Source organism: Larimichthys crocea, chromosome X (assembly GCF_000972845.2).
Source record: "Larimichthys crocea isolate SSNF chromosome X, L_crocea_2.0, whole genome shotgun sequence".
Lineage (NCBI taxonomy): Eukaryota > Metazoa > Chordata > Actinopteri > Sciaenidae > Larimichthys > Larimichthys crocea.
Window position 1 is genome coordinate 8,275,616 of NC_040020.1, and position 19,435 is coordinate 8,295,050.

General features: G+C 45.3%; 1 protein-coding gene across 2 annotated transcripts in view; it reads right to left on the bottom strand.

Moving 5' to 3' along the window:
- LOC113746612 (uncharacterized) overlaps positions 1-19,435 on the bottom strand; it is a 64,423-nt gene that overhangs the window by 13,073 nt on the left and 31,915 nt on the right. The window contains exon 5 of one of the 2 annotated variants that reach the window (XM_027282985.1): positions 10,461-10,545. The exons of the other annotated variant lie outside the window; for it this stretch is intronic. Coding sequence (XP_027138786.1) covers positions 10,476-10,545 — 70 coding nt within the window. The 3' untranslated portion in view covers positions 10,461-10,475. Of the gene's footprint in view, positions 1-10,460; positions 10,546-19,435 lie in introns of those variants that run through there. 2 annotated transcript variants of the gene reach the window in all.

Below are 19,435 nucleotides of genomic sequence, written 5' to 3' on the forward strand. Positions count from 1 at the left end.
AAGTCCAGCAACGTGCCTCCTTGGAGCTTGGAACCAATCGTATTTTTTCGGGGCATAGGAACCAGCAGCGCTGCTCCCTCCCGACTCCAAAAACAACAGTTTTAGAAATATCATTTACATCTGCATCCTAAATAGACACTTATGTGACAGGGTTTGATTTTTCTTCAGTCATTCCTCGTTGTTTTCTGGTTGTGCTTGGTATGCATGGGTTATTTTGGGCAGTGTTGATGTTTGTTCATAGACACATTATCATGCATCAGACTACCACTTAGCTTAGCTTAGCATAAAGACTCAGCGTCCTCTTCACTCTCTTCTCCTCTGCCATCATGTCCGTAGAAGCTGCTGAGCCTGGTTACCTCCTCTTCTTCTTCCTGGTAGTCCAGGATTAGTCGTGTTGGTACAAACACTGAGTTCGTCAGCTTGGCGGTGAGCTCAGAGCGACGGGTACCCGTCGCTCTGAGCTCACCGCCAAGCTGACGAACTGAGCTAACAGCAGCTACAGCTGTCAGCAGTTTACTTCACTGTCCATCATAAACTCTGTAAATCACAGAGAGTTGAGGCGGAGCAGCCGGAGGACATCAGAGGGAAAACCAGAAAACATTTCCTCCATAAAATATGATCCAGTTTCACCAGAATCAGTGAAATAGTTGCTGCTGTGTGACTTAGTGCCGTAAAGCGTTACGTACTTCTCCCGACCCGGAGCCCAAAGTTACATAGTGTGAGAACAGACGTACGAATGACAGAGACACTGTTCACCTGATCACAGGTCAATGTGGGTCAACAGGAGTTAAATCTGTTGATCGTCTGGTGATGCTTCGAACTCTCTGAGCTCTTAATTGTGGAATAGTCTGTGGTTTTATTAAGCAGGGGGAGAATATGTGTCAAGGCAACATCAACAGACGAGACAGAGGAGAGTTTTTATCCTGCCTGCAGAGCCTTAGCAACAGCTACAGTTGTTCCATAAATCAGTTTGTTATAAAGGAAAATGTACATGGTCGAATAAACAGAGCGCCTTTCCCAAGGATGCATGGGAGGATGGAGGTGGAGGAGGGGTCAGCGGGTGATGGAGTTCAGAGGATAAATTTTTAAACTTTATCAGCGCAGCCAAATTCCCCTTATCAGTCCTCGTCCTGCCAACCACCCCCACCTCCTCCTCCACCACCTCCACCCATCCATATTAACACGCTCTAATACAAAGCTAACACAGTCTGCGTCTGAAAAGCTATTAAAGGACCAGAGCAACTTCATTTCATTATTTAAAATGTCAAAAGCTTGAATAATAAGCACCTTTTATACAATAAACAGTCCCTCCAGGAACAATTAACATAAATTCAAGCATTCCTCGTGTGTGTGCAGTTTTGTCTGTGCGAGCGCTCGCAGGTTTGTTTATGTGACTGCGTTTTTCTCACAGAAAATAATCCAATAAACGAGCGCGGGTCAAATAAAATCAAACCTTAACAAACTTCATTTTAAAAGCGTTAATGCCCGGAAGGCGCTGCAACGCGAGCGAGCCGTCTGTAACTTCGACCGTTGCCTCATGATTAATGCGAGCTTGTTGGGAGTTGCACGGATGTTCCAGGATGATTATATCTGATTTAACTTTGGCAGTGGATGCATTTTATTTTAAAAAAAGTAGAATTAGTCACAGAATTAGCCAAAATAGGAGAGATAAGAAACAAACCATTCTGACGCAAGAGTCTATTTTACAAGGGATAAAACGAGTCATTGTCGCACCCTCATTTCCATCCCCAACGCCCTGCATCTGTTGGGTTGGGCCGTTACTGATCTCGGCATGTATGAAACATCTGAAGACCATTTATACTCCTATTGGAACACTTATTGATGCGTATGCATCACCGCTTTTATTCTTTGAAAACATGTTTCTCCATTTTGTAAAAGATTATCTCAGTTAATTGCAAAATAAGTCAAAAAAGAGTCTCATAAAACGCCTGGCTGGACGGTAGCCATAGATTTACTCAATTCTTTGGCAGGTCACAAATAATCTCTGCAGGATCTTGGTGGGACCAAATGAAGCAAAATTCAGAGGAGAAACTTGAAATGATTTATGTCAAATCAGAGAAAACTGATACTGTTGTCCATGTGTTGTTTTCGATTTCCCGCTGAGGTGTTGGACCGTCGAACTCGTGGCTGTTGGCGATCAGCATATAGAAGATTTGTGACGCAGCTTTGGGCGCCATGCTTTGTTCGCAGAAATAGGAGTAATTACAGGAAGAGTGGTGCACACGTTTCCAGAGCAATGATCTCAGATCAGCGTTGTCAGAATGAGTAATACATTGTTGCACATGGATTTATGGCTCAATAGATGCATGCTACGCAATCCAGTGCGACTCCTGGGATTGCGTTTCAGATATAGTTGGGGTGGACAGGTAAAGCGGCGAGCCCTAAAGAATCAGAACCAGCACGGTCAACTCGTTGAAGTCTTTTTGGAAACGTGAGACTCTTGTCGGCACTTTTCTTTCCTCTCAGTCTCCAGCTCGTGTTGAAGGTGATTAGGTAGGCAAACATTAAATTTGTATGTTGGCCACCAGCGTTTCATCCTGACTATGCTAAATTACGAGGACTTATTTGGGTAGGCTTTGGCACGGCGGTGGAACACTGCTGCAGATACGAATATCTTCAGCGTCACTCCAGCTCTAACCTGATCCACTCCTGGTCGTCAAAGCCGGCGTTAGCTGTTGAGCAGCACGGCGGCGGCCTCGTTCTGCTTCGTGTGATCTGCCCGGCTCGGAGCGTGTGTTGTGTTGCAGGCATCAAAGATAATTAAGTGGAATGTTTTCCTGGAAGTTGAGCGTATTCGTTAGATTCTTCTCCATTCTCACCTCTTCTTTCATTCTTTGTTTTCTTTCTTCTTGCTGGCAGCTGTCACACAGAAAGCTTTGGAGTGGGTGTAAATAAGAAGAACTGAATTTTTAATGATTCTTTAAAATTCTTCTTTTTACCTCTGCTCACTCAACTCAATGTCAAGGCAGTGAAACGGCTTCATTAAAGTTGTTGCTTAACATAAACGAGACCAGCGGTGACATTTGTTGTCGTGTCAGCCAGATCACATCGCTTCAATTTCATATTTTAGACGAACAAGTCCAAAACATCTGATTCAGATTTCACCTCCTGAACTCGCTCGTCAAAGAGATTAACATCTCGACTTGGACGTGCCAAAAGGTTGTAATGAGTCCGTGTTAAACACTGACCGTCACTTCTCGTCAGTGCTGCAAAAAAGTAAGAAATGGTCTTCTACTTGTTAGATTTACAGCCGTGGGGTCACCGGTGGAAGTGGAGCTGGAGCAGAGTGGTGCAGAGCTCTCCGCCTCTCTCCCGGCCTCCTTTTTTTTTTTGCCTCCCCCTCCTCCTCCCACCTCTCTGTTACTGTATATGGGTCATACTGTGATTGTGTGTGTGTGTGTGTGTGTGTGTACACGCTGGTAAATATGTTCTCTTTCCCAGTGAGCGTATGGAAAGAAGTGCTCAAAGCTTTACCTTTAAGTGAAAGTAGCACCACGTCGTGGAACAATGCCGTCTTTAAAGTGAAGCTCGCTTTTTAAACTTCCTGTACTTGCATAGAAACATGTAGCGGTGTGTCAGGAGGGCGCTGATGCCTTCACAGCTCCAGTTATTGACTCATTAACCAGATTTTTAATCCTGTTTCAGCTGCTCTAACAACAAAGTGTTAAACGCTGCGTCGTGGTTTATGAGCTCGTTCGCCTGTAAAACTCTTTTTTTCTGCAACTTCACACTTCAGACAAAAGTTCTTTCACTTTCGAGGTCCTGAACGCTGCTACGCGTTACATCTGTTATCTGTGCATGCATGCATGCGTGTGCGTGTGTATGCATGAATAGCTGTATGTAATCATTTACAGTACAGAATCCATACAGTGCACACACACTCTTGCACATGTTGCTCCCTGACGTGCATGTTGCAATGAGAAGGAAAGTTACGGCGATGTTGTAATAACTAAAATTATAACAGACTGAATCACAGCGACCAGTTTGATATTCTTTCACTAAAAAACAACTTTTTTTTTTATCTGAACATATTTCAGGTTTTATCCGTGAACACATCTACGAGTTTTTACCTGCGTGCCCCCGCGAGAACTCACCACAATCTGAAGCAGGAAGGCAGGATGTTTTTGATGAAGCAGTGGGCTTAATTTAGGCCCAAGCATTCTCAGTATCTGTCACCTAACTCCCAACGATCTCAACACACATTACAGGAGGCTTTGTGTGTGTGTGTGTGTGTGTGTGTGTGTGTGTGTGTGTGTGTGTGTGTGTGCTCATGTTTATCCAGGCAGGCGGGTTATAAATTTAAGAAATGCACATGAGACTTTGCTCTGCTAAAAAGACAAGAATACTCCTCCGATGTAAAGATGTGGCTGTCCTCCTTTTAACTCACTCACATTTTTACAACAAACTATTGTTTGATTTGATTTGATTATAAATTATTAATGCTGGCTATTAAAAAAAACATAATCCCATTAACCCTGCCAAACACCCAAAAATCTTGATTTCTTCTTCTAAAGGAGTTGGCTTAGTTCTGACTCCTGCTTGGCCATAAAATAACCAAACAGGCGAGCGCTCTGCCAGCAAACCAGCAAAAACAAAAAGACCAAAGCCAGCAGCGTCTGCCAAAGACTTCAGGTTGCACCCACTGTTCTCTTACTGGTGCACGGAGACATTTTTTGCTTCTTTGAATTTTTATGCCTGTAAGAAAAATGTTTTGAAGAACTCGCTTGTCACGCAGCTACATGTGCTTTAATGTAAGTAACATTTCCTCTCTGTGCGATCTGTGTTTGATGAGGAGAGAGAGAATCCGGTGACCTCGAGCTCGTCGTCGTTTTAACGTTAAAAACCGAACGTGCTCCGGCTCGTCGAGCGCCGGCTGCACGGAGCAGGCGTGTGGTCGTCATACATCCGTAACGAGTGGAAAGAAAGGAAGGACCACACAGCAGTACGGTCAGATCAGGTTGTCAGTAGACCATATTTAAAATCTGGGTCAGAGTCCAAGCCCTAACCCCTCTCTCTCTCACTCACTCATTCACCATCGCACTACAACCCATTTCTCCTTCATCTCATCCCACTAACCACCCTCTCTCTCTGTGTTTTTCACCCACTTTACATCTGCACGTCTTTTCGTTCACCCCTTCCACCTTCCTCCGTCCTTCTTGTCTTTCGAGCTGTGTGCAGAGGCAGCAGCCTCACCTGTGTTGTGTTTCACAGATGGCAGATTAAAGATCACATTACCTGGATTGTGTCTGAAATAAGTCGACAGACGTAGTAACTGATCCCAAAACATCACTTTGAACTCAAATTGTTGGAGAGTACAATGATGGATTTTTAACTGTTGCTCTTCTCCCCATGAGGAATTAAGAAAATTGGAGGCGGGTTGTAAGAAAGCATATGATTCATATGCAGGTCCGACGGCAGCCAGACACGTTATGAATGTTACAATAAGTCTATTCAGGTTTAAAGCAGGCACAGCTGCTGCTGCAGCACTTTACACAGACTGCAGGTCCAGGTACTTCTATTATTATGATTAACAAGTGGAGACAGAGAAAGGAAAGTGAAGTAATGAGCTGTAGTTTCATCTCTGTAGTACACAGACTGGAAGCACAAGCCTCCGCTCACACTTACAATTGGCTGATGTAAATGCCAATCAATATCTGTGACCAGCCCCTCCGTATCTGCCAGTGTTACAGGGAACACGTTAAAATGAGGAACCGATGGAGGTCTGCTGAATCATAAATTGGGAAATGCGATGTATCGCTGCTGGGAAACCATTAAAGAGCCAGTGATAGAGTTTGATTTAAGATTTAAGAGGTGACACACTGATGCTTACTCTCTAAGGCAGACCTGGCAGGCCTGCAGCAGCTCTAACAGAGCCCCTGCCACCATTCATTCATCATGGGAAAATGGCAAACACTGCGCAAATCAACTGGCATAAATGTCCGTGCTTCCTTTCAGCTCGCTGCCTCAGAACCTATTGTGGAGCTAACGCGGCTGCCAACAATAAGACATGATGACATTGCCCTGTTTTCATGCTGGAGGCCTCCCAGTAAGGAGTTCTCTCGAATACTTCTCTTCAGTGTGACATGGAGACGGGCCCGCAGCCACCGGCGGAGCCAAGCTGAGCTGCAGAGCTGCTTTAGAGCCCTGCTGAGACCTGCCAGACCCACAGCTTTCCCTGGCAGGGGCCTCGCAGTCAGAGTGAGTTACAGCCCAGCGCTCCTGACACACGCATGCCAATACAGACGCACACATGCAGATAGCTTTAAACATGTACAGCATGTAGGCATGCAGGCGCACGCTTACGTGGAGCACATACTGAGTATACGTGTGCACCGTGAGCCCAGGTGGACCCGTTCACACACGGAGCGTGCACGTTCGCATTTAAGATAGTGACCTCTCAAACACACGTGTGGTACATGCATGCGCACAGAACAGGCGTGTGCACAGAACATGCTTGCATGTGTGCTGTAAAGTAAGCATGTCTCTATCTGTCAGGGTTAGTTTGAGGTCAAGGTCCGGCAGCTGCTGGATCAGCTCGATTGATCTGTGTGGGTAAACAAGTGAAGTGAAAATGAGGATGCTGGCGATTAGGGGCTTAGCAGGAAGTGTGTGTGTGTGTGTGTGTGTGTGTGAGAGTGTGTGTGTGTGTGTGTGTGTGTGTGTGTGTGAGGGAGGCACGGCGTTGATATGTGGCTTTATAACGTGTAGAAGATACATCAGCTGCATAGTGCGTCAGTATGTGCTTCTAAATTTATCTTTTCTCATCATGGCTCAGGCGGGATCATCTACAGCCCGTCGTCACATGACGGGAATCGATCCCGCGAGCTCCTCGTTCAGCCGTCTGTTTTTAATGAAAGGTGCATGTGATTTCCATGGTTACACTGTGCTGCAGGTACATGTTTACATGTTCTCCAATGAGCTGGAAGAAGTTCCACGCCCTCGCAGACTAATTGAATGTTTGAAATGAATTAGTGACAGCGGCATCAGAGGCTCACATGTGCGACGTTTGTGTGGCTGCATTCATGAGGAGAATGGGTTGTATTGTACGTGCTATATGTGACCGCGGGGCACGGCTCGTATGAGGGAAGTGACCACGCGGACAAAGGTCACCCAACCATGTGTCAACAAACCTCCCCGAGGGCCCGGCCGCCGTGTCTTTGAACGCCGTTAACAACGTGACTGAAATCTCTGACGGGACCTCGGGGGTCTTTGATCATTCACTGCTCGACTTTTGGCAGCTGTGACAACACGAACAACGTTTTTTCAACCGATGAATTATTCCAACATCCACGAGTGGCGACTGTAGCACAGTTGATGTATGGTTTAATGATGTAACTAAAAGCTCCTTTTCAAGGCGAGCGGAGTCACGGTAAATAAACTACACGGCCAACCAAAAACACCTGGACACGTCAGAGAGTGTTCACAAAGGAGGCTGCAGCCTTTTGAGTTTGGACTACAAGTCTGAAAATGAATCAAATCTGTCGCTGTGAAGTCAGAAAAGAACTCCTGGACCTGGAGCCTTGAGGACGGGTCGATGTGCTGAGATTATAGAAACCAATCACGAGACTCGCAGCTGTAATCACTGCTAAAGGTGACACTGCAAAGTATTTTGACTTTTGGCTTCACCAGTTTGGACTATTCTATTTATGCAGATAGAAATGAATTTTAATTTCAGGTTGTAAGACAACTAAATAACAAAATCAACACTTCTTCAAGCCCCTGGACTTCTGAATATTATTTTATTTTGCCATATATTGTTAAAGAAATCATCAAGTTTAGTTCAGATGGTTGCCGTGGTGGCACACCGGTGAACCGACAGTCACAGAAAGTATCAGAGCCGGTGAGGCGACCCAGAGCAAATGATACAGAAAGTAGTTCAAGTTCAAGTCAAGCAAACAAAAGGACAGGAAGGCAGGACGGACCATGATTTAGCATGTCACTTGATTAACGAGTCTGCAATATGTATTGCGTTGATCAAGGAACCAACCCAGTACGGGTTAAAGGCTTCCCCTAGATGTGAAATGTGTATTTTCTACATCAACTGCAAATACAGCGCCCTAAATCTTAGACACCGGACCTTTAAAGAACAAAACTGGAAGAAGAACTTGCGTGCCAGCGCTCTCACCTGCCTTCCATGATGGAACGTGTTTATCATCTGCAGCAGAGCTGCAACCTGGACATAACCATATTTAGCACTCACACAGGGGCTGACAAACCGTTTTTCGCTGGCAGTACGGACGTACCTCACAGCGGTAATATACTGCGTGTGCATGAGTAGTTATAGAGCTTGTGTCTACATTATTCCCAGGAATGTTGATACGGTCCAGAGTTTAATAGAATAAGGCGTGGGCGTGGAGTAAGAGTACCCCAGAGCAGAGTTAAGGTCTTAAAGTACTAAAAAGCCTTGACCCAGACCCTGCGCACCCACTCACAGGAAACCAGCAACGCTCCTCCAGCCCAGCAAATGCTTTCATAGCTCGGCTATGCGGCAAAGAACACGACAAACACGAGAAAGGATATGAACCGACCCCGCAAACATACGACTCTCAGATAAAGACCAGCACAAAATGTACCCACGGCGACAGATGTCGACAAACAAACACACATACACGGCCGAACACATCCCTGTTGTCTCCTGTTGCTCGTCAAGCAATGAGGAGCACATGACTTTAAATCGGGTGTGGTGCATGACCTCTTATCGGACAAAAGCGTCCCACAGTAGAGGGCAGATGAGGGGGAGACTGCGCCTCCCCGCCTCTCGGCAGCAGTCATGAGGTCTCCATCCCGTTCGCCACGCCGTGTCTCGTGGTTCAAAGACTATAAAATGTTGGCGGCATCTCGTCAATAAATCAGCTGCGTAGCCTGAGGAGAGCTGCATTAACGCGGGAGGGGGAAGGAAGGAAGTGCAAAACATTTCTGTTTAAGGTTTTCAAAGAACGATGCCTCTGAATTTTCATGAAATGTCTCACCTAGAGGGCCGACGTCTTCCGTGTGACTGACTGGTTTGTATTTAACCGTGAAGCTTTTGCCCCTTGCTGTTGCAGTTGTGCAGAGCTGTAATACAAATATTCCAGTGACAGAAGCTGTGTCTGTTTTATCTCATTCACCGATCACCTTTAATCGCTTCAAGAGCTTGTATCACTTTGCCGATAACATCTGCTATATGCTGAGTAATAAGTCGTGTGTCTCGTATCTTACAGGGATCATTTCCTGTCAGTCTTCTCAACGTTGCAAGTCATACTTTGCCATAAATCAGCTTCAGTGACGGGGAGTAACTCTCATTTTTGGAGCCTAAAAAGGCCAACACTCGCGAGCGTGATATATATTTTAATGTAAAACGGCCAACACTCGCGAGCGTGATATATATTTTAATGTAAAACGGATAATAAAGCAACTTTCTGCACAACCAGGGCGAGGTATCTTTTTAAGAAACCAGCGAGAAGAGACGAGGGTTATAAAAGTTCCCTCTTTGATTTGGTTGATGGCTGGAACAGGCTGGCAAAGTGTAAAACCAAAAGTGTAAAATCAAATTGAGCAGAAATGTGTGTGTGTTGTGTGTGTGTGTGTGTGTGTGTGTGGCTGGTTGTCCCATGACAAGGTAGCATCATTGAGAGTCGACGCCCCCAGGCAGCACAGTCCACTTAGGGCACTTTAAATTACTGCTTCTTGGGTTCATCCTGTGTTTGAGATATGAAAAGGACCGATTGTCTGCTGCACTGCTGACGGCTACGTGAAAATCTAGTTTTAAAAAACCCTGAATCGAAGGCTTATGTATGTGACCGTGGCTAAGTGTGCAGATAATCGAAGAACCAAAGGATGGATGTGACGGCAGAGACACAGATGGCCGTCCCTTGGAGTGATACTTGAGTGTGTGGAGTGAAATAAGGTTTGTAAAATGTTTTTTTTAATATTGTTGAATAAAGATTTGGTTCAAATTAAGCTCCACTGTGTTGTTGTTTCTTGTGTTTTTGGCTCCTGTTGAAGATTTCTGGCTCTAACGTGGGATCGACTCAAAATCAACCACGGTGCCCGGAGTTCATGCTAATGAAGGAACGTGTCGACAATGTGGCTCACTGATGCATTTTTAATAGTTTTTGGACAACAATGGAGCTCTGTGGCACAGAGGAATAAACTATATCAGGCTTTGGCTACACACACAGGACTTAATAAGGTCAATGTGTTTGTTTTGTTCTTTTCATGGGATTTGTTGACAATAATACAAATATTAAATGTCTTATGCATTATATAGCTCTGTGCTCATGTTATCAGCTCAGGCACCGTGCTCTTAATAATCACACTGAGGAGATTCCTTCATTTTCTTCACCTGCAGCTTAAAAACATCGAGCTTAACGAACAGTGCAACAACAACAGGGCAATGCACACACTCACGGGCACGTTTGAGGTCGAGGCAGGAACTCTTTATCCAGCTCTTGAAAAACACGCGTTATCAGGCCTCAGCTGCAGCCATGTAAAACAAAGTAGCTCTGCCTCCATTCTCTATGCAAAGTGACGGCTGAAGAGACTCTGTGAAGTCAGAGGAGGGAAAGAAACGTGCAAATGATCTAACTCAACTTGTTTTAGCTCGGCCTGTCTGGTGATATGACGGTCATACACACACACACACACACACACACACATATATACACAAGGCTAATGAGTCAGACATTCCATGCATATAAAATACTGCTGCTCTCTCACACAAATGTTTGATAAGCTACATCACTGTTGGGAGTTTCTGTGGTATGTAACATGCTGCCGTTTGCCAGCGTTCACTTGAAAAAGAGAAAGAGGGACGACAGGAATACTTTTAACTTTAAGTCATTTTCAAATAGACGCTCTTTAATCGCAGCAGCCTACAGAACCTTATCTGGTGTGTGTTTATCAGTGTTATTCACGTCGGAGGAATCTGCGGTGTTTGTGTGAGTTCTTCGAGGCGGCTTGGTGAACCGCAAAAAATTTCACCACCGAATTATTAACTGCCCTGAACAAAGCTGATTGCATGACGCTGCTTGGAAATGTCACATGAAGCCGAGAGCTGACGGACACGAGCGGGATCTCGTGGTGTGAGAAGAGTCTGCAGCGTTTGAAATCAACGCAATGGGCTGTTTTTTTATTAAAGGCCATGCCTGAGCTGTGGAAATATTCAAAGACAAAAAAGGGTTAAAAATATCGTTAATACCTGCCAACTATCCTGCTTAATTGATATTAATAAATGACCTGAGGTAAAGAGTGGTTTCATTGTGGGAGGCCGTGACGCGCCCCACCTCAAAGAGCCTGCATCATGTGGTCCCATTCATATAAATTTGTGAGCCCAACCCCGGAGCTGCATCTCGAGGCCTGTGAGCCTCCATCAGGAGCCTCCAATCCACACCCTGGAGCTGCTTACATAGTCCGGCGGGACGAGACCGAGGATTTGCAAACACGCAGACACGCCTTATCTGTGCGAGCGTTCCTGCCAGACACTGAACAGACACTCGCAGATAAAACGGCAAAGAACCAGATGAACTCGCACCCGCAAACTTTAGATACATCTCCTCATGTCCTGCGTTCAAAAACAGCCGCCTGCTTACAATAACTGAACGTGGTTATGGGGGCTAAAATGTCCGCACTAACTTGTGTGTTTATTGTCGGTAAATACACACAGCTGTTAGCGTCCAGCGCAGCGAGTGAACAATGCTGGCAGCTCCACACCTTCAGCACAAGGGACACATTAAGAGAAATAGTAGGAGGAACAGGCCCACTCACTCTGCAGGCCAGTCCCCTGGTGCATGAGTGTGTGTGTGTGTGTGTGCACAAGTGTTTCATGTAAAATGTCCTCATGCTGCAGAGTGCAAGTCACAGGGATTGCAACATGCCTGCAAAGTATGTAAGATGAACTAACACAGGAGTGGAATAAGATCCTTTTTCAAACACTGAACATGAATTAAGCTCGAAAGCGTCTTCACAAAATGTCACGCTGAACTTTTAGCTCGCGCCTCGTGTTCCACCTTAAAAAGTGTCAAGCGTGATGACTCATGCCCCGTTGACCATCAAATGTTTTTCTTGCTTGCATTAGTCAGGTCCCACAGAGGCAGATGATGTTTCAGATGTAAATAGAGAGCGATGCCAGGCTCCCTCGCTGGCATGTTCCATTGCTCAACCTGTTGATCAGGCTCTTTCTCCCCGAAGGGCCTGAATGCCTTTTTCACTGCAGGGCTGTTTCTGTCAGTCGCGGCAACCGAGCACAGGTCGTCTGCCAACTTCCCCGAGCTAAATGGATAAATTTAGTTTTTAGACAAAATATATTCCATAGGTCGGGCATAACGTCGGCATAAATCATGCAGAAACTACGCACGCAACATTTGTGCAAATCATCATGCACGTTGACTCAGGCAAAGCAAAACTGTTTTTTTTTTATTTTTGCTTTTATTAAACCAAGATGTTGATATCGATGTGGGTAAAAGGCTGAACTGACAACAAGCAGTTGCCACGGAGTGAACTTCAGCGTCTGTCCGGCTTTTGCAAGAGTATGAAATCTCCGATTTCAATAGCAGTCCCTGCGGCCTACAGCGACACATGACCCCCAACACCACACTTGGTCACTGGTATGGTTGGCTGTGAACACACACACACACACACACGCGTTTGCACACGTACACATACACAGGACGACCGAGCGCTCGCGCTGGCGAGCACTCCCTCTTAGCAATCCCTCTTTTTTTCCGATGGCCGTCGCGAGTAGCATACGGTTTTGCCATCCCTCTCCCAAAATAGCCACCCGTTAGCACAGCCAGGTCAGATGGTTTTGAAACATCCATGGCAAACGGTGCTGGAGTGGAGGGGTGGAGGGGGCGACAAGTGTGTGACCACCTCCTTGGAGAGCTCCAGAAAGGTGGTCATAGGTGGGCCTCAAGTGGAGGTTTCTTTCACATTTGGGTGACAATGAGTGCAGGGGAACAAAAGCAGGGGGTCTAAGAAAAACTGATGGTGTGTGTGTGTGTGTGTGTGTGTGTGTGTGTGTGTGCGTGTGTTGTTTTGCATGCAACAGGTGGGCTGACATTTGACTCGTAACATTTTAACATATGGATCCGGAGAGCTGAAGTCATGACATCACATCACAGCTTCACAAATCAGCATCCAGACAAACTTCAAGCTCCGTGATTTAAAGTTAAACAACTTTTTTATCGTCCTGCTGATATTACAGACGAGTCGGAGCTAATCTCAGTCCCCTGACTCATCCGTGGACTGTGGCGTGCCACTTTTATGGAGGCGTGACTCGGTTTAACCTGCTCATGAGTAAAGGGCTCATGGGAAACGCTGTTCCTTAAAGTTCCCATGAAACAGAAAGCAGATATTGATATATATCTACCTCCCAGTGAACGCGGCCGGATCCAGGACCGAACGCAACCAGCATCCCAGAGCTGAGTCACTGTTGGTCTCAGAGGCTGCGGTGAGCCCGGTTCTGTTGCCTGCCGTCACATCCAGATTCAGTTAATTAGCAGTTAGATGAGTTAAACTCACTGGCGATGCGTTCAGGGTTCCCCGATAATGCCACATTGTGAACAAGTGGATGGATTCAGTGTTTGTGTTTTCAGAATATTCACTTTTCCCTCGTCGTTCTCCTGAAGTGATGTAAAATAAACCGCCGTGTTCTGTGCAGCGAGCGCTGTGTTGGACTTGCATTTTAAAAATAGCCCTTTTAAATGCTACATTGCTTGTCAGCAACTGGTCATATGGTAACTTAGGAGGCAATTTGGCCTTGTGTGCTGCTCGGATTCATTTGGCGTGCAGTTAACACGCAGGTCGTCATTTCATCTGGATGAAAACTAAACTCCTGGAATTTGCTCCTGGTGTTTCTTCACCACCAGATAACGGAGGTTTTTAAATAAACGCTGTGTCGTGGATCTAATTTATGCAAATGTCAGGAGTGTTCAAAGAGTTACTGCTAAATATTTTCACATTAGTCTGCGTTTGCACTTCAGAGGATTTCAAATGTTACATTTGAGAAAGGCGTGGTGGCAGAATGAGATCGTTTTGTAAAATGTTCTCAAATCAAAGAGGAGGATCTGAAATAATGAAGGTTCATGAGTTTGTTCCGTGTGCTGGATAACAAACATAAAAATATGACGCATTTAACTTTGTTAAGGTTTGTTCAGGTCCAAATATTCAGTAATATAATAATAATATTCTGATTCATTTGTAACATACACGAATGTAACAGCTGTATTGGGGAACCACTCAAATAATTTTTTTGAGGTTTTCTTACTTCAGGAACAGAACCTGTAAGTTCTGATGTGACTTTCTCTGAATAACTTCTAAGTCCGTCCATCATCTCCCCAACAACACATCCCAGCTCCTCCTCAGGCTGGATGGGCTATATAGTCCTTGCATCTACCCTGGGTTCTCCTGCCAGTTGGACCTGCCCCAGAACACATCTAAAGATGCTCAGGAAGCATCCTGATCAGACGCCAAAACCACTTCACCTTTCGAGGAGCAGCAGCTCTGCTCCGAGCTCTCACTGGATGTCCGAGCTCATTTTAGCTGCTTGTATCTGCAACAGTCTCATTTTTCCTGGTCATTATTCAAAGCTCATGACCACAGCTGATGTTTGGAATGTAGGCAGACTGGAAAATCGAGAGCTTTGCCTTCCGGCTCATCAACAACATCCGCATTACTGCTGATGCTGCACCAATCCGCTGGTCCATCTCATGCTCATTATCCCCGTCACTCATAAACAAGACCTGGAGATGCCTAAACGAGTACAGTACAGGTAATCGAGTGAGTTTCTTCAAAACAGACGCACCTCTCAACGAAACATGGATGTTTCGACAAAGGTCAAAGGTCCGACTGGCTTCTATCTGTTAAAGCATCAACACATACAAACAAACAAAGAGCGGTTTCTAAGAAACAGAACCAAGAAATCATTCTTGTTCAACTCATTTGTGTTTCCCCAAAGTAATCAGAACCATAACGAAAAGGGATTACAAACGTCAACTCCATAAAATCTTGCTGACAAATTTATAGTCAATGGTGAGCAATCACACGCACCATCTGGTTTGACTAACGTATCGCAAAAACACTTTTAGCCGTGATGGTGCGTGCACAGTGTGCAGAGGAGTTTGGACCAAAGTTAAAGATGGATCTGATCTTCCTCTCTGCGTGTGTCTCTTTGGCGTATTGATTCATCAGAGAAGTAGGCCGGAGCTTGACATAGCAACCCAACATGCAGCCTCCTAATGACTTAACCACATCAACTCTTTTTTTCTTCTGTGCTGCTCACCCTCCACCCTCCCTCCATCTCTCCCTTCAGGCACCAACCGTGGCTAGAACACGGTGAGTCACGTTGGAACAAAAAGCCCCATTCAAAACACACACACACACACACACACACACACACACACACACACACTCCTGATCAACTCTAGCCAGCCTGCCTCTTAATAAAAACTCCCTCTCTTCTTCTGTGTAACCCCCACCTCCTCCTCTACCTCCTCCTCCACCTCCTCCTCCATGCCCTCTCAATCTCCAGGCAGAACCAGATCGCTACCGCTGCGATGAGACCAGATCAAGCCAATCCAGTTGCCGAACGTGGATCAAGTCACCGTGCTGGTGCTGCTCCCAGAAACCACCAGGAGCCAAACCTCCGCGAGGTCTTCCCACCACATCACACAGCCGTGTGTGTGTGTGTGTGTGTGTGTGAGAGAGGCTGAGTAAAGAAAGCTGGATTAAAAGATAAAAACCATACGAGCAAACCAAATCTATTTTCAAGTACTATGACTTCCTTCCTCAAACAAGGCCTCGGTTGCCTTTTTGGTCCGGCGTGACACACCATGACTCGCTGGCCAGAAAAACAGAAACAGGGTCGAGCTTCTTTAATTCAAACTTTTGTTTTGTTATTTTTTAGTGTGTATGTATTATCTCAAACTGACCTGTCTTCATGAACTCAAAACAAAAACTAAAGTTTAACGCAGAGGTGTCGAAACCTGCAGTTCCTCTAACGTCCACCAGAGGCTGGCTCCAGAAGTGAGTCAGTCTCCATAAGTCCCCATGTCCAAATGTCCAACTTCACAGCAGAAATAAACATGTTTACAGCCTGGTACAGAAAACAGTTTTGGTCTCTGTAGCTAATTTCCCCGTTCATGACAACTGTACTGAGGGTGAATTTATATACAACTCACCTGTTCACATTATATTAAGGCTTAAAGTTATGCAGGATTAAGAGCGTGGACGCTTTGATTGACCAGGCTTCATTCAGTCTTTGTCCATATTCTGGACTAACCGGTAGCTGAGCCAAGACGGCGTCGACCAGAGCGACCACACTGAGCTTCACAACGGCTCTTTAGAAACCTGCATCACGGAGACTACGTCCAGGTTTAAGACAGTCTGTGGTTTCTACATGCACATATATTAATATGACTGACTACAATTATTAAAGAATATGTCAGAGACATAATATAACACGCCGCTCGTTTAAGACGGTCTTTAAGTCAGAAGTGTTTATGGCCTGTTTCATAAATGTAGCATGAAGCAGAAATACTCCACGTTCACCTGAACTCATTTATCACGACAACAGTATAAAACATGTTTTCTGTAGGCGTGGTGCCAGTATTCACACCAGCAGTCCACATAGGAGGAATCTCTCTGCGGGTCACGGAGTTTGAGTCACACACAAGTGTGTGTGCCGTGTATAGACTGTGGTAACGGGTTCATAAAGAAACAGTTTGCTGGCAGCTCTGTGGCCTCTTGATCTCGTGATCGTCTATCTTTACGGTTCAGCAAACTTTCGCAAGCTGCCTTCGTTTTCTGGCGAGATGCGAGTGGGCGAAAATGTTATTTTGTAATGGGAACTTTCTATCTTTAGCTGCTCAGTTTGAAACTATTTGTTCAGACGAGTGACAGAAAAACCTGTTGGACTTCAGCTGAGCTCATTTTGGAAAAACTTCCCTCTGTACATGCAGGGGGGGTCGACGGCCCAGGCAAAAAGCAGGCGGCAGATTATTCAGCACATTTGCTTTGACATTACGAGGATGAGTGATCCCCGAGGGTAACTGTCTTCTAACTACCATGTGAGATATTAGACAATCATTCAAACACACACAAAGCTTCCACCGCCTACATCCATTCCAGCAGGGTAACGTCTGTGCATGTTCTCTTGGTGTAAGTATGTGTCATGCTTCCCTATAGCAGATCTGCCTTGTTGTAGATAAATCTGCTGCAGATCTTTCTTACAAACAGTTGTGACTCAGCATTATTTCAGCGGCGCAGCCAAACATACATTTACATTGGCCGTGGCCCAGTGTGTGCAGGACCCTCCGATCACGTTAAGTTCTGGATGTGGACAGCGTGCCAGGACATCTCACCTTGTGATGTTTCTTGCCTGGGGCGACTAACTTCTACTGTTTGCAGATCTGTTCTTAGAAAAATGAAACATGCGATCCCGGGAGAAAACGTTGGCTTCTTGCTCAGGTTGGAATTGAAATGTATGTGCCAGCCAGGAGTGTGTGTTCTTATGTAATACAGTCCAGATGTTACTACATGCTACATTTATGTGCCAAATGAGCTTAAGAGTCTACAGAGCTAAACTTAGACACAGCGGTGCTTTGAGACAACTTTAACATTACAGTGGTCCGTCATTTATCGTGGGGGATACGTTCTAAAAATAACCCGCAACAGACGAAATCCGAGAAGTAATCAGCTTTATTTTTAATTATTATCCATGTTTTAAGGCTGTAAAATCCCCTAACCACTTTTATACACTTTTCTCAGACAGGCATTAACATTTTCTCTCTTATTTAAACTCTCAAAGTTCAAACTTTCGCAGATTTAACAAAAACAAGTACAATACTGTATTAGTAAATGAAACCAAAGATCAAAACCTGATTTCAAGCCCAAACATTTTTAACAAATTTAATTTTAATGATCAATCTACGAGGTTTGACACATAAGAAATTATTACCAGTATTTCACAGTTCCTCTGACGGTGCCTCTTTGTCCTGGCACCGCATTTTGTACAGTTCTCCCTTAGCCAATCAGGACGCAGAACACAATGCTCGTTCATACTGTACAGCACGCTGTAAAAAAAGCAAAATTACACTAAAAATCTGCGAAACAGCGAGACCGCGAAAGGTGAACCACGTTATAGTGAGGGACGACTGTATACACTATGGCTGTGTTGGGAATCGCACCACTCTCTATCTGATAGGAGGTCTGGATGAAGAGTCCAGGGGCGCTGGATGAAAGGTCAGGGGTCACCGGCGTTACTATAACTCATCCGTACTCATCCGAACAACTCCAAACCACAAATGTGAACCTTGCGGTGGCGCTACAGGGTCATTAGAACCCGTCGGCTCGTCTCATGACCGTACAATATTTGGAGATATTTGGATTCGGACACGCTGACATACCAACAGTGCCATCCCTGCAGCCACGCCGCCAGCACGGCTTCCAAGACAACACAGTTTCTGAGTGAATAAAGAGCATGTTGTAGAGGAGGCTGGACTACAGATGTATGCACGGCATAATGGCAGCACTGTGCTGTCTGAGTAAAGCTGGCAACAGTTAGACAGACTGTGTGGTTGACTGTACATATTTTCAACATATTTTCGTCCTCGTGGACCCAGACAGATTTTTCAGACTATTGTGTTTGCTTATCTGCAGCGTGAGTTGCATCATTTGGAATACTCGTACTGTACAAATGATGCAATTCTCTCCTTTAGCATGAAAAAACACACGTCTACGAGCCACAGTGCGTTTCATTCTGACGTTGCAGCTGAGCGGGAAGGCTTCAGGTGTCTGATACAAAGAAAAAAATGACAATTTTCTCTGAATATTCAAGGCACATTTTTAATCTTCCCTTAACTCTCAACTGGGTCCTGACCCAGATTTAGAAAAAAAAAAGCCTGTAGGGGACTGTGTAGACCTGCAGCATGCTGTACACTGAGTGTGAGTGTAATACTGGCAGGATAGGGTGTGGTGAGAATAGCAGCCATGATGGAGAATATTCATAAGAAAGACGAGAGCTTAGAAAGCGAGCATGACTCAGTGTCATCACCCCAGACTGTATCTCACTATAAAGGGGGGAGTTGAAAACCTGTCTCCCCCACACACACCCACTCTCCATCCCTCCCATCCACCCATAGCCAGAAGGTGGTGGACTTTACCAAAACCTCCACACCAACCCAGATTCAGAACAAGCCGGCACCAACCGGGTGTGAGTCACAAAGGAATTTCCCTGACACATTTCTAACCAAAGACGGTCTTTCTTACTTTCAGCTTCCCATTGGAGACGTGTGTGTGGCATCGAGTAATCTAGGTCATGATGTGCACCGAGGCCGGCGTGTTGCGGCTCCGCTACAGACACACCTTAATCAACATTAGCAATCATCTAAATATGCAGCACATAAATCTGTTTGTTTTTATGAGCCCAGCAATTATT